The sequence below is a fragment of the Sycon ciliatum genome, chromosome 2 (assembly GCF_964019385.1).
Source record: "Sycon ciliatum chromosome 2, ocSycCili1.1, whole genome shotgun sequence".
Taxonomy (NCBI): domain Eukaryota; kingdom Metazoa; phylum Porifera; class Calcarea; order Leucosolenida; family Sycettidae; genus Sycon; species Sycon ciliatum.
Window position 1 is genome coordinate 24,824,188 of NC_088644.1, and position 13,903 is coordinate 24,838,090.

Genomic DNA, 13,903 nt, shown 5'->3' on the forward strand with positions numbered 1-13,903 from the left:
CAATGGCATTCGCAAACATAAGTATAGTGTACTAACAAAGGACAATCCATTCCACAATCCACTACCCATTAAGAGAGGTCACAGCGTGGGACCTAATGATTACTGATATGGATAGCGGGAACAGCATCATGATTACGATACTGATCACAGCACCGCCACAGTCTTTGGCATATCGTCAACTGGTATTTTCTGTGAACAACTATCCAACAATTATAATAAGGCAAACTATCTACCGAGTGGAGTGAAAAAGATACCTATTGAAAGAAGTTACAATGATAGTTCAGAGGCCTATGAACCTAGTGCAATTAGTTAAGAACACTTGCAGTCCATACAGCAAAGCAAGAAGACACTCCTCTAATCTTTGAATCGTTTTCTTAACCTTTTCATTAGGATAATACATAGTACATCATTCCCTGCACTGCTCTGATGAGAAGGGAAAGAAAACATTCCATGGATTGAAGGAGTGTCTGGTGCATGAGTAACATCATGAAAACTGGAGCAGTTTTAAGGTCAAGGGCAATATGATACTTTTTGAAGTCACTGTAATGAGCGACCTAGTGACAAGACAAACTGAATTTCTCTCACGATTCACAATTGCACAAGTAGTAGTTTCAAGGAATAATATTGAACTAAGTGATTACACGAAGAGACAATGTTATTAGCACAGGAAGACTCAAGTGAAGGTAAGACTAAGAAAACAGAAGTAAAGACTGCAATAACTGAACTGAGAAACTGACAGACGGATCTATATACGGTACGGTAAGTCTATATCTATATACGGTATGGTAAGTCTATATCTATACACGGTATGGTAAGTCTATATCGATATACGGTACGGTAAGTCTATATCTATATACGGTATGGTAAGTCTATATCGATATACGGTACGGTAAGTCTATATCGATATACGGTACGGTAAGTCTAGTTACAACTCCCAGCGCTAGCTAGCGATCTCTAAATGTAAGCAAGGCAGTTATGCATCACTGGCCACTGTGACTTAAGGTTTGTGTAGGAGAAAGTCCGTCTACTACAGTCAAATCTGATGTGCACGATTTAATGTCTACTAATTGAGGACATTTGACTGCAAAGCTTGCAGGAGATCCCCTCGACAGGCCCAAAGCCTTTGGGAAATCCTTAAATATAATAAAATACAAAAAAATACAAAAAGGAGAATCTTAGGGCCGGGTTCCACTGCAGCTCCCATAAGCAGCACGAGGCAGAAGTTACATTCAACTAGGGTGAGCGGGAGTGCTAGCCACATACATGTAGAATGAGTAAGGAAATATTGATGGGAAAGGAAATAATTATGACAACTCACCAGCACATGCAGTCGTTGCATAATTTGTTGGTTGCCCATTGTCCTGACAGAGAACATGGCCAGATCCTTGCAGAGTGTAGCCAATCTGGCATGAAAAGTTCAGCTGCTGGTTATATGTAAATGTTCCAGGAGACACAATGGCTTTGCTTGGTGGAGCAGGCTTCTGGCAGGTCACAACTGTGAGAGCAAAAGCCATTTTAATTGAAGTTAGTTTCACATTGTGTCATAACTCCCTATGAAAGAGGTTTATCTCAGTTGTTGTTTCCTCCCACAGATACAGTACAAGACTGGAATTCTGCCATGTATAGGAAATCATAATGATTGCCATTCAGAGAATATTTCGCAGCAGCATCGACTTCACTACCAAACAGGCTTGTGTAAGAGAGGGGATGGGGGGTGGCTCATTTTCTTCAAACCATCCTCATGTAAATGCGAAATCAAAATATGTTTGTATTTCCGCAAAACATTTGGGTTGAGAGTGAAGAAAGTCGACACAATGAGTTCCCCTACCCAAACTGACGTAGACTTGCACTATGTACTCTCGGTTCAGCATTTAGGGCCGAATACAAAATACTTACACGAGTGTGACCTATCGTGATTAACGTTTCTCATTCAGCAAGTTATTGTGTGTGTGTGTGTGTGTGTGTATGTGTGTGTGTGTGGGGGGGGGGGTGTCTGTCTGTCTCTCTCCCCTCTCTCTCTCTCTCCCCCTCTCTCTCTCTCACCCCTCTCTCTCTCTCTCTCTCTCTCTCTCTCTCTCTCTCTCTCTCTCTCTCTCTCTCTCCCCCCTCTCTCTCTCCCCCCTCTCTCTCTCCCCTCTTTCTCTTTTCCCCTCTCTCTCTTCATTCCCTGCATGGTGCCCTGAATGGCATAATCGAGAGTGGCAATCCCGCCACACTTGCGATAATGCACTTAAAAATATAGTAATTGTGTGCAATAGCTACTAAGCCATTGACCATAAGAGGAAACAGCCAAACTTCATTATGGAAGCTTGCTGCATGTACTTGTTGCAGGGACTTACTTGTACAAGAGCGTCCAGTGCCATTGTAGCCAACAACACAGTCACAACGATAAGTACCAATCATATCCGTACAGTTTGCATTTGTGTCACATTCGTGTCCACTTACACATTCGTTGATATCTACAGGAGAAAATAAAACATATCCATCCAAAATGTAAAGAAATACATTACAGTAGTGAAATCTACCTACCACAGGAAGTGGTAGGTAGAACACAGACCAGCACTCAACAGCAAGAACAAAAGCGAAAATCAGCCAAGGCACGCCAGGCCAAGCGGCATACTCAGGTCGAAATTGGAGAAATTGTACATTATTGCGTTGTATGCGAGCGGAAAAGAGAAAAAAGGTAGTTCTGTAGATTGCTGGACATCGCAAGCCGGGAACTCTCTTGCACGAAGCATAGACACTAGAACTCGGCTAGCTGGCCTAAAGACTGAAGGCACGGGCCATAAGCTTACATATACACGTCATCCGTGGGGCCAGAGTGCGTCTGATGATGTACTAGTACATCATCCGCACTCAAGGGGTTAGAAAGATAGGCTGTGCTACACGAGAATTTCCAACCTGGGTCTAGCTCAACCCGGGCTGAAAGTCTGTAAGATGGAAAAAAAATAGGTGGGTGTGTACATGAAGACAGTTGACCCGGGTCAATTATTGATATGCCACTAAAAGTCCACTTCATGGTCACGTGAATGTTTTCGGGCGAAATTTGCCTGTGCAGTGCTGTTCAAACCTGACGCGAGATACCCACAGAGGTACAGTTGTACGATTTCTCGATTTCAACCCTCCCCGCCCCCCCCCCCCCCCCCCCCCCCCAGGGGAGGGTTGAAATCAACCCAGCGCAAAATTTCAACCAGGGTCAAGCACAACGCACCATGTAAACACGCCAGTCAATCTCTGTTCATGGCGGGTTGAAACTTGACCCGCGTTGAAACGCCTCATATAGACACAGCCATAGGGTGCAAGTTTCGAATGAATGGACTGAAATGGAAATGAAGACTGGCAAGTGCTTCTAGTTAGAAGAGAATCCTGATAATACAAAGCAACTCACTTTCGCAATAGGTCCCATTTCCAGTATAGCCACTGTTACACGAACACCCAAAACTTCCTGGAGTGTTAGTACACAAGGCATCATGGTGGCAATCATCATCCGGGAGAGTAGTGTTACCACACTCATTGATATCTGGCCATGAGATACACAAAAATGAGGAACCACGGGACTAGTTCAAACTTACTGTAAACCCATCAATTAAATTTTCCTAGGTATAATTGAAATAAGAATGGCATGGCGAATTGCGAATTGCAAATTGGTGGCATACCCACGTACTGCCTAGGGCGCGAAAAAACCACCTTGCTGGAAGTATGTTTCAAGTTCAAACTAATTCATGATTTACGCGCGCTATATACGACTATATCCATGTAGTCTACGTGGAGACAACAATTTAATCAGAGCTATGGAAAGTATGAATGCTGCAATGACGTCAGTAGAAAATACGGAACTGGAGTCACAAATTGAATAGATTTTTGGTTGGAGGAAAGCAAATCAGCACACGAAGCACAGAAGCCATATAATTTCGACTAGGCCTTTCGTACCATTACTCTTCAAGTCGAATACAATGGTGATTAACAAGGTAGCAAGCAAGTCCTTATAACCGGCACTTTGGCGGTCAGAGCATTGACAAAAATAGCACTTGAAACATAGTGCTAGTGGCGCCAACAACATATTTGGCGGTCAGAGCATTGACCAAATAGCACTTTAAAAGATAGCACAAATTGAAAAAAACAAAGGTTTAAAATATGCAAAGGGAGTGATTTCCCACTGACGTCACTCCCCATATTGCTCAGCTCACACGCTATCATCGCACTAGCAATGGGCGTCCAAGGTCCAAGGTGAGTGTGTGTGTATTCGCCGTCCGAATGATTTATCCCGACACAAGAACTACTGCCTCGCCTAATAGCTATCATCGCCTTCGGCGATGGGCTTTCCAAAGGTCCAAAGGTGTGTGTGTATGTGTGTGTGTGTGTATGAGTGTGTGTGTGTGTGTGTGTGTGTGTGTGTGTGTGTGTGTGTGTGTGTGTGTGTGTGTGTGTGCGTGCATGCGTGTGTGTGCGTGCGCGCATGTATGTGTGTGTGTGTATGTGTGTGTGTGTGTGTTTGTGTGTGTGTGTGTGTGTGTGTGTGTGCGTGCGTGCGTGTGCGTGTGTGTATATCGGGGAGCACCGCAGTACCTATAGTCCATTCACCAATAATTGATCTCTGGCCACTTTTCCTATACGCTGTATTAGGCTAAAAACCTCATCCTAATTCGACAGGAAAACATGGGATTTGGATTGGTATGTCTGCACAATTATCAACGCTAAATCCAGTCAAAATACTCGTAACCCAGCGGAAAACATAACTCTATTATGGTCTTAAGAAACACATTTCAAAAACATAACGAGAAGAGAATTCCATACTGCACGGCAAAACAATTTTGAGAAAAAGGTCAACCCTTGACACATTCTCCCTGTGCATGTACAGTAGGTATCAGTTATAGCGTGGGTGTTTGAGAAACGACTTTCTATTCTTATTTCTGATATTTCTTACACACGATAAATCAAGTGTGACATATCAGATGGATGTGCGCAGAGACAGGATGGCCATCATACGTACAACGTATCGCTGCTGTGCATGCGGGTGTTCATAGTCCCATACACTTGCCATGTGGCTATGCAGCATGAGATACATGACAACAACAGTTGAATCTGCAGCACTTTGATGCAATGCGAGTCGGATCAGAACTGCATTGGGCAGATGTTATTACTACAGGCGATACACTTTGTACTAATATGGTATGTTTTGCTACACGAAATCCATTCTTAGGATCGATATATTCCACTATTCGATAACATTGCTTGTAAGAATAAATGTTTACTTGAAACCCATGTTATGATGATGAAAATATGAGAGGTCATTCTTGTAAACAGTATTCTTTTACACGATCACGCTATAACCGATACGCACTGTAGTAGGTTCGACAATTTCGATAATTGTTGCACCCTGGCTGAATTTAGGGTACCTGGGTCTTAACTCGAAGAACTGCCATGTACTGCACTGGTCAGAACTCACCTAGTGTGCACTGGATCGACACGTGAATTCACATGCACACACATACACCTTCTCACCCCCCCCCCCCCCCCGCACACGCACACACACACACACACACACACTTGTACTTGTACTTGTTGCTCACTGCCAAAACTGGTGACGTGGGTCTCCCCGGGAGAGGGGAGAGAGACTCAAAAGGAATCTTGGAAAGATGACTCAACTGTCTATTGAACCGCCCAATGGCCGACACCCCCTGAAATCCCCAAAACTCTGGGTGGACTTGAAAATGATCCCACTTATGGGCTCACCACACCTCAGTAAGTGGGTGAGGACAAGGTGAAGAAAAAGGATTGACGGCATCAGGGTATCCGTCCTGGGATCCAACTGCAGTTACCCCTGCCCCCAGTGAAGATAATACTTGCTACTAGTGTGGATCTGATCTAAGCGTCACTAGCATCATTGATTACACAAGAGTTAATCTAGCCAGAAGAAGTCCATGGTTAACAGGTATGCATACTTCAAATAGAAAGTATACGAACCCTGAAACCAACAAAGGTGGCAGATACAACAATACACCTTCAAGCAGCCGAGCCTGTTAGCAACAGACCCAACACAATTAGGCATAAGTGTACCCACCAACCGGACTAGCTGACACACACACACACACACACACACACACACACACCTTCTCACCCCCCCCCCCCCCCCGCACACACACGCACACACGCACGCACACACGCATGCACCCACACACACGTACACTCAACTGATGACCCTCACCTTGGCACATAGGCTGTGCAGCTGTAAGACTTCCACTGGCATCGCACTCAGAGCTTTTCTCTCCAACCAGACGGAATCCGGTGTGGCAGGAGTAATTTACTTGTTGGTTGTAGTTAATAGTAGGAGGAAGTGGACTGGCACTGCCATTCGCAGGTGCAGAGATTATACATGTCTTAACTGCATTAGAGGATCAGAAAAAGAAACAACTTATATATAATTATATCATGAGGATTGCTTGAAATTCACGAATCCTCTGCTCTTTGAACTGCAAGCTGAAATAATTTGTGGCAGAAAGTGGATCGTCCTTTTGCAGACCCAATGAGGTGGCTTGCGAGGCGCATGCAAGTATCATTGTTCTTTTTTCTTCCTGGACACATTGGATCGACAGAATAAGACTATCAGCTTTCTAGAGAGCCCAAGATCGTAAAAAATCAGTGACCGGCCAGTGAATTTATGACATTTCTGAACGACCTGAGTGAATCCATTGCATGCGCGCACACACACGCACTGGGAATCAGGCAAGTTTCCGTGTCACATGCTGGGGGTGAAAGCGATACAAACACAAAAAAAGAGTTTTATGAACCAGAACAAGGACTGTGAAAGGAATTATTTGGGTGGACACACCCATTCCCATAGCGCTGCACATCCGAACCAGTTCCATTATTTTACAACGTTTCGGCACTTGGCCATCGTCAGGTAAGAAAAACAATTCAGATGTGCAGCGCTGTGGGAATGGGTGTGTCCACCTGAATTCCGTTCACAGATGAAGCTGCAGAAAGCCTCAGCCCTTCTTCATACAATGACTGTGTTTATAATTATATCTACATGAGAATTTTCAAACTGGGTGCTTCCATGCAGTACAGTACATGTATCTACAGGTACATCATCCACACCAGTCTAAAATAAGTTAAATAACACAGAGAATATTTTCCGAGCCGAACACTTTCGTTCCCTCCTCATTATGGGCTCACAATAATAATACGGTAAAATCTCGCCAGAGCAGGACTGTCTCTAGACTCTCTACCATGCACCCCTCCCTGACTTCTTGTCAGGGAAGTGATAACCATTGTGTCCAACATATGACTCTGTGAAGTGTGATGCCGTACTGCACTTCAGACGTGCGCTCGACCCAATTGGAAATGTATGCAACAGTTCACACCCTCTTGACCAGGGATCGCACTAACCCTGGGATTTGGTGTGTCTGTACGACTCCCTACTCTTGACCTTTGGTCGGTGCACACACAGTTTCCGTAGGGTGAGTACTTGTTCATGTAGTGTCTGAATGCGGCAAGTAGGACTAGCCCATCCGCCCCTCCCCACCTGGACCTACTAGATTGGTCGGAGGTAGGGCGCTCTGGTGGGATTTTACGGTACTTCTAATAATTAAAAGGATTGGGGGGGGGGGGGGGCTCCAAATTCAAAGAGACCTGTTTAGGAAGTGAACCACCTGAAAAGAGAAAATATGCCAACTCCACCCATCAAACCGGGTAATACTCCTTTATTGCGGTAACTACTGCCAGAGACTTACTCGTGCATGTTGATGCATTCTGCCACACGCCAGCAGCATTGGTACATGTGGTGGCTGCCTGAGAAGGAGTGTTCTCATAACCAGTAACACAGGTTACAGCTCCACTGCTAGTAATCGAATCAATGAACTTCCCTATTGGAATCTTGCAGGCTGTGGGGAGGGCAAAATAAGAGGAAAATAAGACCATGCAGAGTAACACAAAGTACCATTGCCCCCCCCCCCCATTTCCTTTGGTCCCACACTTACAAAGTGTTTGAAAAGCAAAGGATACTGTACTGACTCGATTGGAAACCCTTCTCAAATAATAGCCCCAAGCAATGAAGAAAAAAAGAAGCATGGGGCGACCAGATTGTGTCACGTTTGTCAAAATTAAATAAAAATTTCACGGTTCGCATGAGACTCGGCTGAAAGCCGAGTTTTCCGCATCCGCCGTGGGAACGCCACCACCCTCTAGGATCAAATGCGCAGATGCAGCGCCTAAACGGGGGGAGGTGAGTAGATCAGACCCACCACCAAGTGGTCAAAGACCGAAATCCCATTAGCTGCATCCATGGCAGGCATAGTGGGATGGTCTAAGACCATGATTGAGAAACAGAGGGTACCAGGTTCAAGTCCTGCTTGGAAGCGGAAGGAATTTTTCCAGTCGTGCTGCGACCCACAGTTAATTGGGAACTCGTGGCCTGGCACGAGGGTAACATGGATGCACGTTTGTCAAGGTCAAGCACATACAAAGAACGCACCAAGTGCATCGCGTGAAGGGTAGATCGAACTGCCCATAACTTCGGGGTCCGGAAAACCGAGGTATTAGTTTATAACATGTAACGTAATCTCTTGCTCACACAAGAGCTGCACCCCTGGACTGCATTGCATAAAGGGCCAAAGTGCAATTCTCGATCTGGAGATGGATTTCACTGGCTTCCGCTGTACAGGATATCCTGGCAGAAAACCTACATTATAGATCATATAGTACATACCCTTGCAAGATACAAGACTTTGCCAGTTCGGTGACTGATCTTCACAAACAGGCTGCGTTCCATTGTAGTAGTACCCAGCATCACAAGTTACAATGCCACTAACAGATACAGAAGATACCTTATGACCAGTGCCACTGACTTGACAAGCTGAGAGAGCAACAGGGAACATGTGCACACACACACACACATACACACACGTGCACGCACACACACACGCACACACACACACCACCCACACAAACACACATGCGCCCGCATATGCACGTACACACCCATGCATGCACATGCACGCACACACACAAGTATGCACACACGTACATACACATCACACATGCACATGCACACAAACACATAAACACACACGCGCGCGCGCACACACTATAATTCCCTTTCGGAAACTAGGACACGAAACAGAAAAGTCACTGGAAATTCCGATGAGGCCTTACCATCACTCTTCAAAGCCAGCACACTAGTTATGTGGGCAGCAGCAAACAAGTCTGTACACTTAGCTTTCTACTTCCTCCGCTAAGCAAAAATTTGTTGCATTTTTAGTGTTCTTGTCATGATATTTCTGTCGGCGTTAGACATACATGTCAGTGATCTATCCCCTACATTGGGTAGCTGAGTTGTCGTCCATTGTTCTGACAGGCTTTTGAACCTCCGAAAAGCGTGGAGTCCTTTGAAAAAATCGGCGAAGCAGAATCGTTAATTCCGCTAGGACCCTAAAGGTCCGACGCGGCATTTTAGGTTAATGAGGCTGAATGTGTTTATCTTTAAAACGCTATGAATTATATGAAAACGGAGCGATTTTGGGCCTAACACACTGTCACATTCTCAGCCTCACCTCCTTATGCAACCGTTTCTAGACAGGATGTCACCAGAACACAACCCCAGGCGTGCGCGCATAACACCAAAGTGCGAAAATGAGAAACAGTTTGAAAGGCGTGTGGCTCGAAGAAGTGTCCAGGAGCTGGCCAGCACTCAGGCACTGCTGTACTAGCACGAGTCGATGGTGCGCATCCGCACACAACCAAAATCAATGCACTTGTGTTTGCAGCGCAGTGGAAATCAAAAGCGTTCGACATTCAGGTTGTCGTTCAGTCGGCGCAAAATCCTTATCTCAACGTCGACGACTTGGCGTTCTTCCACGGCCTGTAGACAGACATGTCACTCGTGGCAAAGGAAACCAGAAAGGAGCTTCTGCAGGGTGTGGAAATGTGCTGGCACGACTACACCGCTGCGAAGATGGGGAGCGTTTGTTTGGGTCTGTATGGCTCCTTCCATGGCGTTCCGGAGAGTGGCCATAACTACCAGCGCCACCGTGGAGGTCGTCAAGCTCACAGTTCGAGCGAAGAACTTGGCGATCTCCACGATCAAAATAATCGTGTCTTGGAAACTTATAAAGGCTGCGGAACAAAAGCTGGCAGCGACAGTCAGCGAGGATGCAGACTCGATGTCATCAGGGAGTGAGTCGTCATCAGATTCAGACGAAGAGTGAAGCTAGACTGCTTTGAAAGGAGCTGTGTGACATCTGTAAATAGATATCTTTCATATGCTGCCTTGTTTTCCACTTTGCAAAGCATGTTCGTAGCCATAGAATGATTTGGACTGAACTTTTAAAACGCAACGAAGTTTTGCTTAACGGAGGAAGTAGGTGGTCAGAGCAATGGCAAAGATGCCACCGAGTGATGAATAAGTGGCTTACTGATAATGGGGCATTCATCCATACACTGTATTGTACCAATTTCTGATATTCCGAGAAATGAAATACATTTTACAAAATTTACCTTGACAAGTAGGTGCTGAACGGAAGTCAGCACTTCCAATCACAACAGAACAGTTTACTGTTGTGTTGCTCACTCCACTTGATAGTCTATAGCCCTCGTTACAGCTGTACACAGCTGTCGAGTACAACTCAGCACTGGAGTCAGAAACAGTCACTTGTGTTGCATAGACTTCTCCCGCCTTGATGCTTGGCATGCTGCACAAAGCTGGGAGAAATGAATGGTATGCACGTACATTTACCGCATAAACAAAGAATAATCTGACATGCTTCAGGAGCAGCCATGATGTAGACCCGTTCCATATTATACCTGCATTTTAGGGTGTTAACTTTTGAATTGATCGTAAACTCCAACATGGCAGCTTGTGATCGGGTTACACCATTCAACAGCTTGCAAGGCTGATCGGAATTGACCATCACTAATTTTAGCCTGGTTTACACCACACAGCTTGTTGAAGTGGCTTTTTCTGGCCAATGAATCCCTCCTTCTCATTTTTCTCATTTTTTCTCATCTATTCATAATTTAGGGATGGCAATAAACAGAATCAGCTGAAGCCTCATGTCACGAAGGTTTTATTGAGATGTCACGAATAAATTCTAGAGAAAGTGGTGATGGACAAAGAAATAACTATGATGGAAATGTGATCTTCATGATTTTTTTATCACACACGCACACCACACTACATATTTCGGCATACCTGGCTGTTGGTAAACCAACCAGGAGAATGAAAGAAGAGCTAAGAGAATGAGAAAGAGAAGAAAGACGCGTGCGACCATAATCGTCGGGAATTGAACCCGCAACCTCTCAATTGGACATCGACTGCACATACCACTGCACCATATGGGATACACAAACACATACACACGCACTCACACACTCACACATACCCCTGATTTGCCGTGAGACAGTTGCCACATGTTAATGTACAATCTCCCTAATTAGGAATTAGCAAGGACCTTCTTACCTTGGCATTCTCCAACTCCTTCCCAGTTGCCAGTTGTAGAATTCACCGGGCAGCTAGCTACAGCAACGATGCCCTGAACACGGGTGTAGCCATTACTGCAGGTTACATTTCCAGTACTATCGATTCCAGCAACATTGGACTCTATGAAGCCACATGCTGAAACATAACATATAATACAAAGGCAAATTTACATTTATGTACAGAAAAGAAGCGTACTTGAAAAGTTTACGAAGTAATTTGTGTGCGAAATTTAACTCGGACACTGAGCCAATCAGAAATGTAAAATAGAGAAAAAACACATGGGAACGAGTTATGAAGCAACCATCCACGACTGTAACAAGCAGTCAGAAAGTGCGAAAACAGGGCACAAAAGTGACAGACTACTGAGACATTCAACGACCTGAGACCTAGCTATAACCAAGGGTAGATAAACAAGAGTGTGCAATTCCGGATCTCTCCTGCACAATCTGCAGATACCCTGGTCTACGGCGGAATTTTTTGTTGACGTCACCTTTTTTCAGAGAAACGCGCATTTTGTCGCAGAGCAGTGTGAGAGCACGTGCTGGGCACCGATCTTGTAGTGTAAAGCCCGGCCAAGGGCACGAGGGAAAACTTTCCAAAAGACTCGCAGTGCGTGCGTCGTCGAAAAGATTACGGCAACAAAAATTCCGCCGTGGGCCAACCCATCCGTGAGTTGCACACTCTTGTTTATCTACTCTTGTTATAACACATCTCCAGTGCGCGAACCAACAGCCTTCCAACTGAACTTTCCCGGTTAGGTAGTACCGAAGAAATGTAAAGTAGAGGAAAAACACATGGAAACGATTTATGAAGCAACTACTCACGACTGGAACAAGATAACAAGCAGTCAGAAAGTGCGAAAACAGGGCACAACAGTGACAGACTACTGAGGCATTCAACGACCTGAGACCTAGCTATAACACATCTCCAGTGCGCAAAACCAACAGCCTTCCAACTGAAAGTTCACGGTTAGGTAGAACAGAAGTGGGGAAGGTTTATCTCTGATATTGTTGACCCACCAAAGCTGGGTGGTGTGTTGCTTTGCTGCTTCGAATTGTAGTTAGACCGCATTGTCATGTTATTAACTGGACTGATCATCATCCTGTAACATTCGGCATTCTTTGTTGCCGTGGAACTTAGCTTGTGCACATTTCGCTGCGCTCACCTTCCCCTCTTTGGTCCTACATAACAGTGAACCTTCCAAATTAGAGATCTGTTAGAGGTAGGTCTCAGGTCATTGAATGTCTCAGTAGTCTGTCAGTTTCGTGCCCTGCCATCGCACTTTCTGACTGCTTACAGTGGCGTAGGAAGATGCATTGTGAGGTTCTCAAAATTTCTTAACAGTGGCTTCCCTAAGAACAGTGAGGTGCACATTGCCCGAGCTTTCGCATGCCGTGTCCCTTCCGGGCATACAACTCCCTGCTATAAATCTATAGTTCTCGGCTTGAAAATGGCGTTTAGTGGAATATTCTGTTGTGCAGATCAGCCAATTTAAAGCATGTGAAACGTCAACAAACTCACCTCTGCATGTTGTACCATTTCCATGGTAACCAGCATTACAAGAGCATGTGAATGATCCAACGGTATTTGTGCAGGCTGCTGATGAGTCACAATCATTCACACTAGAGGGACTGCATTCATTGATATCTACAATCAGAACAGGAAAGCACAGAAAAGAAAATAAGCTGCAAAAACCATGGCAGATGCATAATATGCATATCCATGACATCTACAATTATACACAACAGCAAAAAATCAGCAGCATGCCGTATACAAAATCAAATGGAATACAATATAGACTCGGATGGAGAGCCAAGGATAATTTATAGAAAAAGAAATTGATAGAAAAGAAAAAAGGACCAAGGAGCTACGCGATAATATAATGTCCACTAACACCACCAGTTACTATTAAAACAATCAGCTTATGTTATAACATTGCACGACACTCACCGACGGTACTGCTGTTCTACAACTAAGTGGCTATCAGCTCTAGCATCCCATGGATGAGCACTCCAACAGCCTTCCAACTTCATCGACATGCAAGTACATCCGCCAACGTCCTTCACAGCTGAGACTTTCACCTCTTTCTTGTCTTGGTGCATTCACCTTCCCCTCCTATGTCATCATATGACTTAGAACCTTCCAAGTTGGAAGGCTGTTGCGCATCCATGGCGTGTTAGAGCTGATAGCCAGTTAGTTGTAGAACGTCAGTGCCGTCGGTCAGTGTCGTGGAATGTTATCGCATGAGCTGATTGTTTAGTAACTGGTGGTGTTAGTGGACATTATAGCATAACTTGTCATTCCTTGGTCCTTTTCCTTTCTATGAATACAATAATGGCACGTACACCTTTGTACAATTTTACAGGTGTTCTGGCCTTTCCTGAAGTTGATTGCCGGCTGACTGTGACCAGGATCCCAAACCTTTCC

At 44.9% G+C, this 13,903-nt stretch overlaps 1 protein-coding gene across 1 annotated transcript in view; it reads right to left on the reverse strand.

The window, feature by feature from the left end:
- The window catches only part of LOC135810454 (fibrillin-2-like), a 159,025-nt gene that overhangs the window by 34,831 nt on the left and 110,291 nt on the right, over nucleotides 1–13,903 (reverse strand). The window contains exons 12-20 of the mRNA XM_065323947.1: nucleotides 12,998–13,123; nucleotides 11,456–11,611; nucleotides 10,495–10,698; nucleotides 8,708–8,854; nucleotides 7,734–7,883; nucleotides 6,206–6,382; nucleotides 3,389–3,520; nucleotides 2,340–2,459; nucleotides 1,319–1,495 (exon numbers count right to left, since the gene is read on the reverse strand). Of these exons, the coding sequence (XP_065180019.1) occupies nucleotides 1,319–1,495; nucleotides 2,340–2,459; nucleotides 3,389–3,520; nucleotides 6,206–6,382; nucleotides 7,734–7,883; nucleotides 8,708–8,854; nucleotides 10,495–10,698; nucleotides 11,456–11,611; nucleotides 12,998–13,123 (1,389 nt within the window). The remainder of the gene's footprint in view (nucleotides 1–1,318; nucleotides 1,496–2,339; nucleotides 2,460–3,388; nucleotides 3,521–6,205; nucleotides 6,383–7,733; nucleotides 7,884–8,707; nucleotides 8,855–10,494; nucleotides 10,699–11,455; nucleotides 11,612–12,997; nucleotides 13,124–13,903) is intronic.